Genomic DNA, 14,598 nt, shown 5'->3' with positions numbered 1-14,598 from the left:
AGTTATCTGGAGATCATGCATTTCCATTGAATATAACCTTGTTTTCAGGTGCCCGACTGATAACACTATTCAACCTCTGTTCCAAGGGTCTCCAAACTTTTTAAGCAGTTTACTGTCCTTTAGACTTTCGAGGGGCTGGAAAGTGGCCAGTTGGGTTAGAAATGCCCCAGTGTTAGTAGGAGTAAACAATGCCTCAGGTTTGGTGGTCAATGAGTTTAAAAAAATTATATAGCACCTGTGGGTGGAATAGTGCCCCATCGTTGGTGTCAGTGGAAGGAATAGTGCCCCATCATTGGTGTCAGTGGAAGTGAATAGTGCCTCATCATTGGTGTCAGTGGAAGGAATAGTTCCCCATTGTTGGTGTCTGTGGGAGGAATTAAATCCCACTGTTAGATGTCAGTGGAAGAAATGGTGCCTCATCGTTGGTGTCAGAGTGAGGAATAGTGCCTTGTATCAGTGAAAGGAACAGTGACTATTAAGCTGGATAAAGGCAAGCAAGGACAACAGTTGGGAGACAATTGCATTCAGATGGTTGGTACCCTGAAGCTACACCTTTTTTCAATATTCATAAACTCATCAGACCGGTACATGTGCAGTCTTGTACAAAAAGCGGCGCTGTGTACAGCGGCAGTACAGGCAACATCTTGTCTGCTGCCGGATATAAACAGAGTTGGGCTTAGTGCTCCAGCATTCAGCAGAAACCTTGTATTTTTGTCAATGGATACAAGGCTTCCTCTGATTGGCCAAGATTAAGGCATGTGGATGACATCACAGCACTGCTTAGTGTATTATTGAAGTAATGCTAATACAGTCCATTACAGCACACTCAGTGGCCAAATTGTTCTGGAATGGAAGTAGCTTGTTTGGGCGAGCTTTGTCCAGAAACTTTCTAAAGTGACATTAAACATTCTGCATTAAGTTTCCTATTTGAGTAGCTGCTGTAACCATTCCCGGATTGTAAAATTGTAAAGTGGCCTTTCTCAGTCATGAGCATTTGGATCCAGGGGAATGCATTAAATTTTCTGAAATGCATTTTAACTTCTCTAGCATCCCAGATTAACAATAAATTAGATCTTGCGTGTGGCGTGAGTTACTGGCTGTTTTTTGATATGCTTGTAAACTTTGTATAAGCAAAAATGTATCATAGGGTTGTTCTGTGTCTTTGATATGAGTTTCTGTAGGTAAAGTACGCAAGGGTTTGACCAGATGCAATCATGAGAGGCAATCCACAGCCTGTAAAAACAGGAAAAAAATTGTAAGAAACCATGCTACAAAATTGCAGACTATTTTATATGCAGATTTTAACAGTCCTAAAGGACACTGTTATATCTTTGAAATGTAACATTTCTGCATAAATCCTTTTATTTGTTACAGGTTCATATATTTTATAACAGACTTGTTGTTACTGTCAGTAGGATATGCTTTTTGGTCATTACACACTTGCTTAGAATGTGTATGGCCTGGAAACTGATAAGAGCAGACACAGCAAGGTATTACAGTGCCTTGAAAAAGTATTCACACCCCTTGAAATTTTCTACATTTTCTTATGTTACAACCAAAGACGTAAATCTATTTTATTGGGATTTTATGTGATAGACCAACACAGTGGTACATAATTGCAAAGTGGAAGGAAAATAATAAATGGTTTTCAAATTTTGTTTACAAATAAATATCTGAAAAGTGTGACGTGCTTTTGTATTCAGCCCCCTTTACTCTGATACCCCTAACTGAAATCTAGTGGAACCAATTGCTTTCAGGAGTCACCTAATTAGTATGCGTCACCTAATTATAATGTGTCATTTAATCTCAGTATAAATACAGCTTTTCTGTGAAGCCCTCAGAGGTTTGTTGGAGAATCTTAGTGAACAAACAGCATCATGAAGGCCAAGGAAAACAAGGAAGATTAAGGCATGTGGATGACATCACAGCACTGCTTAGTGTATTATTGAAGTAATGCTAATACAGTCCATTACAGCACACTCAGTGGCCAAATTGTGGAGGAGAGAGGGGGCGGCACCTGGGTGCCCCTAATGGATGGGTCGCCACTCGTTCAGGTGAAATCCACAGCTCAGGTGGGAGAATCTGTCTACACAAAACTGGCCTTTATGGAAGAGTGGCAAGAAGAAAGCCATTGTTGAAAGAAAGCCATAATAAGTCCCGTTTGCAGTTTGTGAGAAGCCATGAAGGGGACACAGCAAACATGGGGAAGAAAGTGTTCTGGTCAGATGAGACCAAAATTGAACTTCTTGGCCTAAATGCAAAACGCTATGTGTGGTGGAAAACTAACACTGCACATCACCCTGATCACACCATCCCCACCGTGAAACATGGTGGTGGCAGCATCATGTTGTGGGGAGACTTTTTTTCAGCAGGGACAGGGAAACTGGTCAGTTGATGGGAAGATGGAAGGAGCCAAATACAGGGCAATCTTAGAAGAAAACCTGTTATGCCCTGTACACACGATAGGATTTTCCGATGGAAAATGTGTGATAGGACCCTGTCGGAAATTCCGACCGTGTGTAGGCTCCATCACACATTTTCCATAGGAATTTCCGACACACAAAGTTTGAGAGCTTGCTATAAAATTTTCCGACAACAAAATCCATTGTCGGAAATTCCGATCGTGTGTACACAAATCCGACACACAAAGTGCCACGCATGCTCAGAATAAATTAAGAGACGAAAGCTATTGGCTACTGCCCCGTTTATAGTCCCGACGTACGTATTTTATTTCACCGCGTTCAGAACGATTGGATTTTCCGACAACTTTGTGCGACCGTGTCTATGCAAGACAAGTTTGAGCCAACATCCGTCTGAAAAAATCCATGGATTTTGTTTTCGGAATGTCCAATTAATGTCTGACCGTGTGTACGGGGCATTAGAGTCTGCAAAAGACTTGAGACGGGTGGAGGTTCACCTTCTAGCAGGACTACGACCCTAAACATACAGCCAGAGCTACAATGGAATTGTTTAGAGTAAACCATATTCATGTGTTAGAATGGCCCAGTCAAAGTCCAGACCTAGATCCAATTGAGAATCTGTGGCAAGATTTGAAAATTGCTGTTCACAGATGCTCTCCATCCAATCTGACAGAACTTGAGCTATTTTGCAAAGAAGAATGGGCAAAAAAGTCACTCTCTAGATGTGCAAAGCTGGTAGAGACATACCCAAAAAGACTTGCAACGAAAGGTGGTTCTACAAAGTATTGATTCAGTGGGGCCGAATACTAATGCACGCCACACTTTTCACATATTTATTTGTAAGAAAATTTAAAAACCATTTATCTTTCTCCTTCCATTTCACAATTATGTGCCACTTTGTGTTGGTCTATCACAGGGGTCAGGAACCTTTTTGGCTGAGAGAGCCATGAACGCCACATATTTTAAAATGTAATTCCATGAGAGCCATACAAGATGTTTAAAACTAAATACAAGTAAATGTGTGCATTTTATGTAAGACCAACACTTTTAAAGTACAATAAGTCTCTGAATCCTTTTTAATAACATTGTTATGCTGTTGCTAACCAATGATGAATAACGTACTTCTTACCATTAATGCGACCTTTCGTGTTCGATTAATCGATTTTTTTTTAATTGACTAATTTCGATTAATTATAACTGTAATGTCGTCATCTCCCCCACTGTAATATCCATGTCATCTCCCCCACTGTAATATCCACATCTCCCCCACTGTAATATCCACATCTCCCCCCACTGTAATATCCACATCTCCCCCACTGTAATGTCCACATCTCCCCCACTGTAATATCGACATCTCCCCCACTGTAATGTCCACATCTCCCCACTGTAATATCGACATCTCCCCCACTGTAATGTCCACATCTCCCCACTGTAATATCCACATGTCCCCCCCACTGTAATATCCACATCTCCCCCCACTGTAATATCGACATCTCCCCCACTGTAATGTCCACATCTCCCCCACTGTAATATCCACATCTCCCCCACTGTAATGTCCACATCTCCCCCACTGTAATATCGACATCTCCCCCACTGTAATGTCCACATCTCCCCACTGTAATATCCACATGTCCCCCCCACTGTAATATCCACATCTCCCCCCACTGTAATATCCACGAGACCAGGAAGTAGGACGAGCTTCGCTTCCATGCTTGTATGCCGGCCGGCGACATATACTTATGCGATATAAGTGCTTTTACTCTGTGAGTGCAATATTTTATTTATTAAATTTGTTTTTAAACGTACTTCACCATGAAGAGTTTATTTTTTATATTCTGGGTGGTTTACTGACGATGTGAACTTCGGGTTAATGAGGACGTATCAAGGTGCTCTATGTCAGCTCCTAACCTACTAAGAACCTGTTTATCACCGTGAGTCGGTAAGCACAATCTACAGCCACGGTGGTGGGGTTTTTTTTCACTTCCCTCCCCCTCTTTTTGGTTGTTTTTATGTGCACACCAGGGTGATTGGTATGTTCGTATGTCCATGTTTAGCATTTAACATACTACACTATGGCCAGTTTTTCTTGTGTTTGCTTCTCTCCTGCATTCATTGAGGGGATTTTGATCTGACCACGGACGGTGCTGATTGGTCCAATACCTCCGAGGCCCTGGCAAGGGTTTTTTGCCATCCGCTTATACCTTTGGAGTTCTGGTAAGAGCAATCATAGCTCATTTGGAACAGCATCCACATTTATACTGAATACCTACTACTTTGGGAATTTGGACTTTTATTTACTGGATTCGTTTTTTATATTTTTGTTGGTGTTAGGTCACACTATTAACTCACTCCAACACATATAACCTTTGTTTTAGCGCAGTTTATTTAATTTTATTTGTAATATCCACATGTCCCCCACTGTAATGTCCACATCTCCCACCACTGTAATATCCATATCTCCCCCACTGTAATGTCCACATCTCCCCACTGTAATATCCACATCTCCCCCACTGTAATATCCACATCTCCCCTACAATTGTCTGCTTGCTTACCACTACACAAGCAGGCAGATCCACGAGCAGTTAAGGCGGGTGATAATGATGTCAGCGCGCCGCTCGCCTAGGCTGCCGCCGGGTGTACCAAAATGGCCGACGCTCTGGAGCTAGGCCGAAGCAGCGACCTTTCCTATGGCCTCAATCTGCGGATTGGCACACCACGCGATCCACGGATTGAGAGGCGAGAGCCAGATGCAGCCATCAAAAGAGCCACATCTGGCTCGCGAGCCATAGGTTCCCAACCCCTGGTCTATCACATAAAAATACCAATAAAATACATTTACGTTTTTGATTGTAACATGACAAAATGTGGAAAATGTCAAGAGGTATGAATACTTTTTCAAGGCAATGTATATCATCACACATACATACCATAAAGCAGAAAATTACGCCTACCAGTAACATGGATTCCACTGCTGCAAGTGGAACAGTAATAGTTTAATCACACATGTCCCTTTTTATGCCGCAGCAACTCACATATTTTGTTGCATGAAATTGCATTTCAGGTAGATAACCCACTTTTTCAAATGGGGCTAATTCATATTTAAGCACTGCAGTTTAATTGTGAAAGGAAATGGAGAACTATATGAGCCCATTCACACCTAGGTATGTGTGGTACTATGCACACTGCAATGTACAATAAACATTATGAATCCAGCCTAAAACAAGGGCCTTCCATAGTCAGGACTCACAAAAACTTAAAGCCCAACTCTAGCTGTACTTATATAGTCTACATAGAGTTTAAAGGGGTTAGAACTGCTGCAGATTTTTATTAATATCTGTTCCCATTCTAGTGACTTTGTTACCACATTTTCATATTTTGTATTGGTGTTAAAGTTAAAAAAGTAAAAGAAAATTTTGCTCAGGTTTACTACCAAGGATTTATCTCACACATGACAATCAAAGGCTTAAAACAAGCTCATGTCTAGAATAGAAAGCCCCCACAGTTGGGACACCTTTTTCATTAACAACTTTCTAAGATGGGAATTTCATTCACTTCAGAGAGATTTTCTCTCTTTGCCTGTGGCATCTCCAGCACAAGATATGCAGGGGAATCTCTCCAGCAGGACACAGGCAGCAAAAAATGTAGTTGAGAAGTAAAACTCCTTACAATTTCTAAAGCCAAAACGTTTTTTACATTTTGGATATAGTTACATTTAAACCGGTAGTGGCAGAGATGGATGAGATATTTAAAGTATATATATTTCCTACAGAAGGATCAAAGTGTTGTGTCCCTTACTCTTGGCTCCATCCAAGTTTTCATGTAAAAGACCGCTGAAAAACATAAGCCTTGTTCAAGAGGTTTAAGAGGGCTTTGTTCTGTCTCAGCTTGCCAAGCTGTGGGAGAAGGAGAATAACAATGGAATGGATTTCTTCACAGCCTTGAATGTGTTCTTGATATTAAACTGAAAGGCTGATGTCAAGTCTTCAAGCAAAGATGAGCCTTCCTCAGACATTCGTAGCTTCAACGACTAAGTGAAAAGGGCGATACACCGTATTGTTGCATATTCAATAGCCTTTATAATCTGTTTTATGTTTGGTCTCAGGGACAGTCTACTTTGTATCCTGCAACATTAAAAGTACAGCTAACCATTATGTTACTTGGACATAATATTAAACAGAATATGGGGCATGACCTGAAACTAGAAGGAAAAAATGTTCCAGAGTGACATTATAAAGTATTATTTTAGCAAAAGAGTAGGGAATGCTTGCAACATACTTCCAGCTGGCAATGCAAGTCAATCAACAGTAAGTGAATTTAAAGTGGTTTTAAAGTCAAAAGGTTTTTTTACTTTGATGCTACCTTCAGGGCCGTCTTTAAGGCAGGGCAAAAGGGGCGGCTACCCTGGGCCCCATCATTGTTGTGGGGCCCAAAGCAGCTGCCTCATACTTGCCAACTATCCTATTTTAAATTCCCTTGTGCCTTGAAATTTTAGTCCCATGCTGTGTCCTGATATCTCAGTGTTAAGTTCTGTTACTAGTGCCACCCAGCTCTGCCCTATTGTTGTGTACAGATGACTCACCTGCAGACCCTGTGTTTATATGTAAATAACTGGCACTGATATGTAAATAGCGGCTGCATTATTATGTAAATAGCAGCAGAACGGTTGCATTGATATGTAAATAGAGGCGGCATTCATATGTATATCATGCCCCTCTGAGGTCATATCCACCATCACTTCTGCTGAATGCTGCCCACTGGGGAGGTAAAGGGGCATGCTTGAAAGCCCTACCTACAACTGTGGTCATTAAGCCTAACATCAGCCTGTTGTGCAAAAGTAAGCAAATTGGAGGTGGAACCCTTTTTTCAAAATAACATGGTGCCACAGCATCCTGGATTTTGGTACATGTGAATATGCACATCACAGCAGATGCGTGAGGGTGTCATTAACAATTAATGGCACTGTTGTGTATCTGCTCAAGGGCAGCATATTTCTGTGGTGTCATGAAAGCGATTTTGCATGCGTTCCCGACACACACAAATGTGAACGCAGTCTAAATGTCTCAGTTACATTAGTGGCCAGTGTAAATTCACCTTACATTAGTGGTCAGTGTAAATCCCCATTACATTGGTGACCAATGTAGAAACTCCTCTTCATATTGGTAATCAGTAAAAAAATCCAAACTTGAATTTGCGGTCAGTTTCGAATCCTCATTTATATTGGTGGTCCATGTAGGCCCCCTTTAAATTGGTGGTGAGTGTAAATCCCCCCTTACATTGCTGGCCAGTGTAGAAATCCCCCTTTATTGATTGTCGATGTAAAATCCCCATAACATTGGTTGTCAGTGTAAATTCCTCATTACATTGGTTGCCAGTGTCCATTTCCCTTTACATTGGTGGTAAGTGCAGAATTACCCTTACTCTGGTGGTAAGTGTAACCCCCCTTACATTGGTGGTCAGTACAAATCTCCTTGACAGTGGTTGTCAGTGTATATTCACCCTTACATGGAGGTCATTATATGTTCCTCCTTACACTGGTGGTTGGTGTAAATGCTCCTATTACATTGGTGTCAGTTTAGAAATGCCCCCTCACATTGGTGGTCATTGTAAATTCCCCATTACATCAGTGGTTAGTGTAGAATTCCCCACTATATACTTGCAAATTATTTCCAGCTTTGCTCTACATGATTCAGAATTTGCCACAGTGTACTGCCTCCTAACTAATCCCATCCTCCCACCACTGACACTGATCCCATTAACACCCCAGAATTGCCACTGATCACACCCCCCCCCTCCCCCTCCTTCCCCTACCTTCCTAGATATTTGCCTGAGTCCAGAATCTGTCCAGGGCTGTACCCATCTGCAGTTTTTCTCCCCCATCTCTCAGCTCTCACAAGTTTGGCTGAGAACAGCGTGAGCTATTGCCTCCTGCTGCTGTCAGTCAATGTCTGTGAGGTGGAAGTGGGGGGCAGGGCTAAAACAAGCTGTTTGTGTCTATGGATGCACACAGTCCAGCTCAGGAGTGAGCCCACATGTGCTCTCCCCATAGGAATCGACTTCCTATGGTGGTGTATGGAGAAGAGGAGGAGCTGAGAGCACTGGTGGGGAACCTTAGAAGAGGAGGTTTGGAGCCGCTCTGTGCAATACCCTTGCATAGACCAGGTAAGTATAACATGTTTTTGATTTTAGTTTAACCCCTTCACGACCGCGCTATAGCTGAATGATGGCCACAGCGTGGCTGCACTTTGCAGGGAGGCCATCGTGTGACGTCCTCCCATGCTCGCGCTGCCTGCGTGCCCCCTGTGGTGAGCATTGGCAGTGATTTGTGATCAGAGTAAAGAGTCAAATCACGGCAGCTCTTTACCACATGATCAACTGTTGACAATCACAGCTGATCACAATGTAAACAGGATTAGCTTTTTATCGGCAATCCTCCCCTCACGCTGACAGGGCACGAGGGAAGGAGAGCCGAAAACCGGCAAATTCACACAGGGGACATCTGCACTGACAATCAGGGCACTGATCATCAATGTCCTGATCAGTGCAGCACCAACAGTGCCCACAAGTGCTACCAATCTGTGCCCACCATAGCTGCCAATCTGTGCCTATCAGTGCCCACCTATTAGTGCCCAAAAAAAAGGGACCTATCAGTGCTGCATATCAGTGCAGCCTCATCAGTGCCTCCTTATCAGTGCCCATCAGTGCAGCCTCATTACTGCACATCAGTGAAGGAGAAAAATAACTATTGTGTTTTTCATTGTATAGCAAAAAATAAAAAACCTAGCAATGATTAAATACCACCAAAAGAAAGCTTTATCTGTCTCAAAAAATTATAAATATTTTGTTTGGGTACAGTGTTGCATGACTGCGCAATTGTCATTTAAAACATGACAGCGCTGAAAGCTGAAAATTAGCCTGGGCAGGAAGGGGGTGAAAGTGCCCAGGCAAGTGGTTAAAGAAAACTTTACAACATATGTACATGTTTACAAATATATCCTCAGGTAAAGATGTTTTTAAAATGCAGGTTTGATAGATCATCTGGTATTTTTCTGCTGTAATTCTGTAGATGCCATACTTGTACACAGCTTAGTATAAAATTAAAAGACTGTTTCCTGTATATAGCTTTCTATGTTTCTAAAAGTAAGTTTTGCCCTAGGCCATTTTGTAGGTTTTGAGCTACTTTTGTAGCTCGATTTGGGCAGGTTGGTACATTTTTTAAATAGCTGATAGTAGAAACACATAGCAACAAATGATATAACAGATGATAATTGTCTCTATTGGCAAATACAAAAACTCCAAGTCTATAAAACACTTGAAAAACACTGTACAAAAATGCTCATAAACGTGCATATAAAAATGCCTAAAAAAAAAATGCCTAAAAAAAGTTTAAAAATGCGACACCTTTTTTCCCATTAAGCTGCGCTTATAAGACGTCTTTCTCTCCCTTTCGGGCAGGCTTGACAAAGGGGACGGAGTCCCAGAGACATGTTACTGCCCTTCCCTTTTTCTGCAATTCTGTGCAGACTTTTTTTGTCCATGGAGTTCTTTGAGTAGAGCCGTGCATGCCACCAGCTGACATCCTACTCAAGCAGGTTGTGTACCATGGCTTACTTATCAGTGATCCTTCTTGGTTGCTCATATCATTTATCTCTCAGCGCTGTGAGCTGGATACAGTCAGCTTCTGTGTGAGTGATACAATTTGTTTACAATAAAATGGTTACAAGCCCATTAATTCCTGCATCCTTGCTACTTTATTTTTTCTTATCTGCTGAGTGTCAAAAAAGGGGGGAATTGGGAAATTGGGACTTTAAATAAGGCTATTAAGGCTGGGTAGAACCATGTGCCTCCATCCCTGTCAACTATGGCGAAACATACACTAAAGCAGCCAAGGCAGCAAAGTGTAGCAAGAGAGGTGGGACTTTAAATGAAGCTCGTGGTGACAAAAAGAACAAAGTGGTGGACGGTAAAAATTGTTTAATATTGCATAGATACATTTTTAACCAACTTAAAATTGCACATACATGAGGATGCACCCATAACTAGGCGTCAAACTCTATAGTAGCAACAACTGGTAATAACATGTTTACAATCATGTACAAAAATAGTAAAATTTAGGGAGTCCGCCAGTGTTCATGCAATGTAAAAACATTCAAGAGGTAACAACTGCACAGTCAATAGTTCTTAGATCCTTCATAGGTAGAATTGTAAAAACGTTCATAACATAATGGGTGTATAAATGGTTCACAACATCAATTAGCTTGGCACGTTTCGTGGCTTAAAACCGCTCTTCAGGAGCAGATATGCGAATTGTCTGTAATGAAAAATGTGTAGATACTCAATAACAAAATTGGGGGAGTATGGGTAAACTTCCACCCAAGAACCCGGGTAGAGGCAGAGAGGGCGCTTCCAATGGCGGCAACCACTTCCCAGCCTCTCCCACTTCTTCCTCTCCCCCACACTGGCCGTTTTGGTGTTGACCCTCTACTATGGATCTCACCTTCACCTCTGGTTGACCACCAATCATCTTTTTTTCCCCCCTCCACCACTTTACCCTCTAGTTTGCCCCCCCTTCCCCCCCCCCCTCCTATTCCTATTTTCTTACTATTGCATCCACATTTGTTTGTTTTTTTCACATTGTCCCACACTTTGAGGTTTTTCCACCATTTTTTTCACACCAGGTGAGCCTGGGAGTGCTGGTCTGCCGTGTTTGCTGTCTGTTACTGGTCAAAAAATCGCCACTGTGTAGATGTGTCTCCCTCCGGCTCTGGTTGAAATGACAGTCAGATAAGCCGGTTTAAATATGCCCTCCGACGAGCTGGCGTGTGACGTCGCCGGCTCGAGTCGGACGAAAAAACGCCTGTGTGCATGGGCAGCCTGCATCCTCTGACTACACTACCCAGGAGGCTGCGCGAGGAGGGAGGGACCAGGCACGTCCAGGGGAAGGACGTACATGGAAAAACTCCAGCCTCGCCGCTGCACTCCAGGTTGTGCAGAGATAGTAAAGAGTGAATGAGATCCAAGGTGGCAAAAGCCAACCTGGGAACAGAGGAGTACCCGATGCTGCCAGGCGTGAATGAGCGCCTGCTACATGGTGGATAGGGCAAGCCCTGGGTGTCCGTATGGCCCGCCAAAGACATTTCCCAGGATCGGGGCAAATGGGAAACAAAAGTCAAGGGCCAGCACTGATGGGCGGGGGAAGGGTGGAATAAAGCAGAAGTAGGGATAACGGAGCGGGACCACAGGACCGCTCCGGCCGACCAAGTGTCCAATAGGCAACCAAGTTCATTTACAGTAAATGTACATGAAAAGCAAACAATAACACAAGTTGTCTATCAAAGAAAATAAACACAATAAACAAAACAAAAAGTAGTACATAAAATTCAAATCGGTAGGTATAGATCATGATCGATTTATACAGATACAGGTACAGATAAACACCTTATCCAATGGGAAATTGGAAAAAGGAAATTAACTGGAGGGGAGGGGGCAACAAGGGGGAAGGGGGGAAAAGGAGGGAGGGAAGGGAGAATAAAGGGGAAAAAAGAAAAAGGGAAAAATTTAAAATAGAAACATGGAACACAACATAAGTGGAGGGAGGGACCGGTGATTAGCATTCATTGGGACTAAAGAAAGGACTTGAAGCTAAGGCTTTCGTTGAAGTCAGGGATAGATGTAGCTTTAAGGTCGTATATCCACCGAGCCTCTAGCTGTAGCAGGGTGCGATTGACGCTGCCACCGCGAGAGTCTGGGGGGATATGTTCGAGTGCCAAAAATTTGATAAAGTGCGGATTGAAATTGTGATATATGCCAACATGCCGGCTGATGGCAGTATCCATTTTATTTTTCTTTATAGGTTTAATATGGTCTCGTATGCGTTTGAAAAATTGTCTTTTTGTTTTACCTATATAGAAGCCACCGCACAGGCACTGGGCAAAATATATAACGCCTGGTGTCTGGCAGGTGACCCTAAACTGAATGGAATGCCATCTGCCGTTAGGAAGCTTGAATTTTGTTTTTGCATCAACGTATTCACATACATCACATGCACTACAGGGGAAGGTACCACAATTGATTAGTTTTGAAGGAGGTTGTGTGGTTTCGAAGTGACTCCCTTAAAGAGGGAGCTCGTCTAAAGGTGATTTCAGGAACATTTTTTATGTATTTACTTGCAGTGGGGTCTGCAGATAAAAGTGGCCAGAATCTCGTTAATATGCGTCTAAATTGTTGGTGTTGGCATGAGTATTGGGTAATGATTCTTACAGTATCAGATTTTTTAGCCTGTTTATTGGAAAAAATCAATGAGTTTCTATTTTCAGAATTTGCTCGGTTAAAGGCTTTTTTAAGACAAGCATGGCTATAACCCCTAACTTTCAATCTACTGTATAGGTCCCTAGCTGCACTTCTAAAGTCGGAGTCCTTACTGCAGTTACGTTTAAGCCTTAGGTACTGACTGTAGGGGATACTTCTGATTAGGGAAGTGGGGTGCGAACTTTGAGCGTGGAGAATGGTGTTTCCCGCTGAGGGCTTTCTATAGAGGGGCGAGTCAAGTTTGCCTTCTGCATTGATGGAGATAACCAAGTCCAGGATAACCAAGTCCAGGAAACTAATGCTGTTCTGCTGTTCTAAATAATTTGTAAGAATTCATTCAGTTCGGTTTGGGTTCCAGACCAGAAAATAAGGACATCATCTATAAAACGGTACCAAGCCAAAATTCTGTCATGGAGATGGCTCAGATCCTCCCTGCTGAGGACCTCCTTCTCCCACCCCCCAGGTACAGGTTTGCATATGAGGGGGCACACTTGGTCCCCATTGCGACACCCTGCACCTGGAGGTAGTGGGAGGAATTAAAGATAAACACATTATGTCTCAGAATATAATCTAGTAGATCAAGTACAAAAGCATTGTATTTGGCGAAAGATGGACTCCTCTCATTTAAATGTTGTTGTGTCACTTTAATTCCTAAGTCGTGTGGAATGGCGTTGTAAAGGCTTTCTACGTCAAGTGCTACTAGCCAGGTATCAGGGGGGAGGGAAATACCTTCGATTGTACTCAGAAGGTCAATGGTGTCCTTGATGTATGATGAAAGTGCCGTTACGTGGGGTTGTAAGTAGCTATCTACCAAAGAGCTGGCATTTTCAGTAAGGCTTGAGCATCCAGAAATTATGGGACGTCCTGGGGGTTCGGTCAGTGATTTGTGCACTTTGGGTAGTGCGTAGAAGGTAGGCATCCCTGGATCTCTAACGTTTAGGAAATTCAAAGTGTTCTGGTCAATAACACCTTGACGGTAAGCTCGAAAAATAATTGTACGGTACTGTGCATCAAAATTATTGATCACTGTTTTCGAGATGGGGCGGTTCCAACTGCGATTTTTTAGAATTTTTTGACACAGTCAAATGTTGAGAAATGTTCATAACGACCAAATTTCTACCCTTGTCAGAGGGCTTGATTATTATGTCGGAATTTGCTTGCAGAGACTTAACAGCATCACTTTGTTCTAAAGTTAAATTAGAGGTCCTGGTAGTGGAAGTTTTGAGGTTCTCAACTGCTTATGTTGTTAGTTGAATCAATGCCCATATGTCTAGGTTAGTGTTTAGAAGGGGAAAGAGTCTAGATTTAGGTTTGAAGGATTGAGGAGGGGGGAAGGACACACCAGCGATCGACAACGTACCTATAAATCGATCATGATATATACCTACCTACAGTATTTGAAATTTATATACTACTTTTTGTTTTGTTTATTGTGTTTATTTTCCTTGATAGACAACTTGTGTTATTGTTTGCTTTTCATGTACATTTACTGTAAATGAACTTGGTTGCCTATTGGACACTTGGTTGGCCGGAGCGGTCCTGTGGTCCTGCTCCGTTATCCCTACTTCTGCTTTATTCCACCCTTCCCCCCGGCCCATCAGTGCTGGCCCTTGACTTTTGTTTCCCATTTGCCCCGATCCTGGGAAATGTCTTTGGCGGGCCATACGGATGCCCAGGGCTTGCCCTATCCACCATGTAGCAGGCCCTCATTCACGCCTGGCAGCGCCGGGTACTCCTTTGTTCCCAGGTTGGCTTTTGCCACCTTGGATCCCATTCCCTCTTTACTATCTCTGCACACCCCGGAGTGCGGCGGCGAGGCTGGAGTTTTTCCATGTACGTCCTTCCCCTGGACGTGCCTGGTCCCTCCCTCCTC

At 42.8% G+C, this 14,598-nt stretch overlaps 1 protein-coding gene across 1 annotated transcript in view; it reads right to left on the bottom strand.

The window, feature by feature from the left end:
• LOC141128327 (putative transmembrane protein 244) overlaps nt 1–14,598 on the bottom strand; it is a 57,532-nt gene continuing 42,934 nt past the window's right edge. The window contains exon 6 of the mRNA XM_073615562.1: nt 1–1,233. Coding sequence (XP_073471663.1) covers nt 1,142–1,233 — 92 coding nt within the window. The 3' untranslated portion in view covers nt 1–1,141. The remainder of the gene's footprint in view (nt 1,234–14,598) is intronic.

This window comes from Aquarana catesbeiana, linkage group LG02 (genome assembly GCF_042186555.1).
Source record: "Aquarana catesbeiana isolate 2022-GZ linkage group LG02, ASM4218655v1, whole genome shotgun sequence".
Taxonomy (NCBI): domain Eukaryota; kingdom Metazoa; phylum Chordata; class Amphibia; order Anura; family Ranidae; genus Aquarana; species Aquarana catesbeiana.
This window is presented reverse-complemented; position numbering and strand designations above follow the sequence as displayed.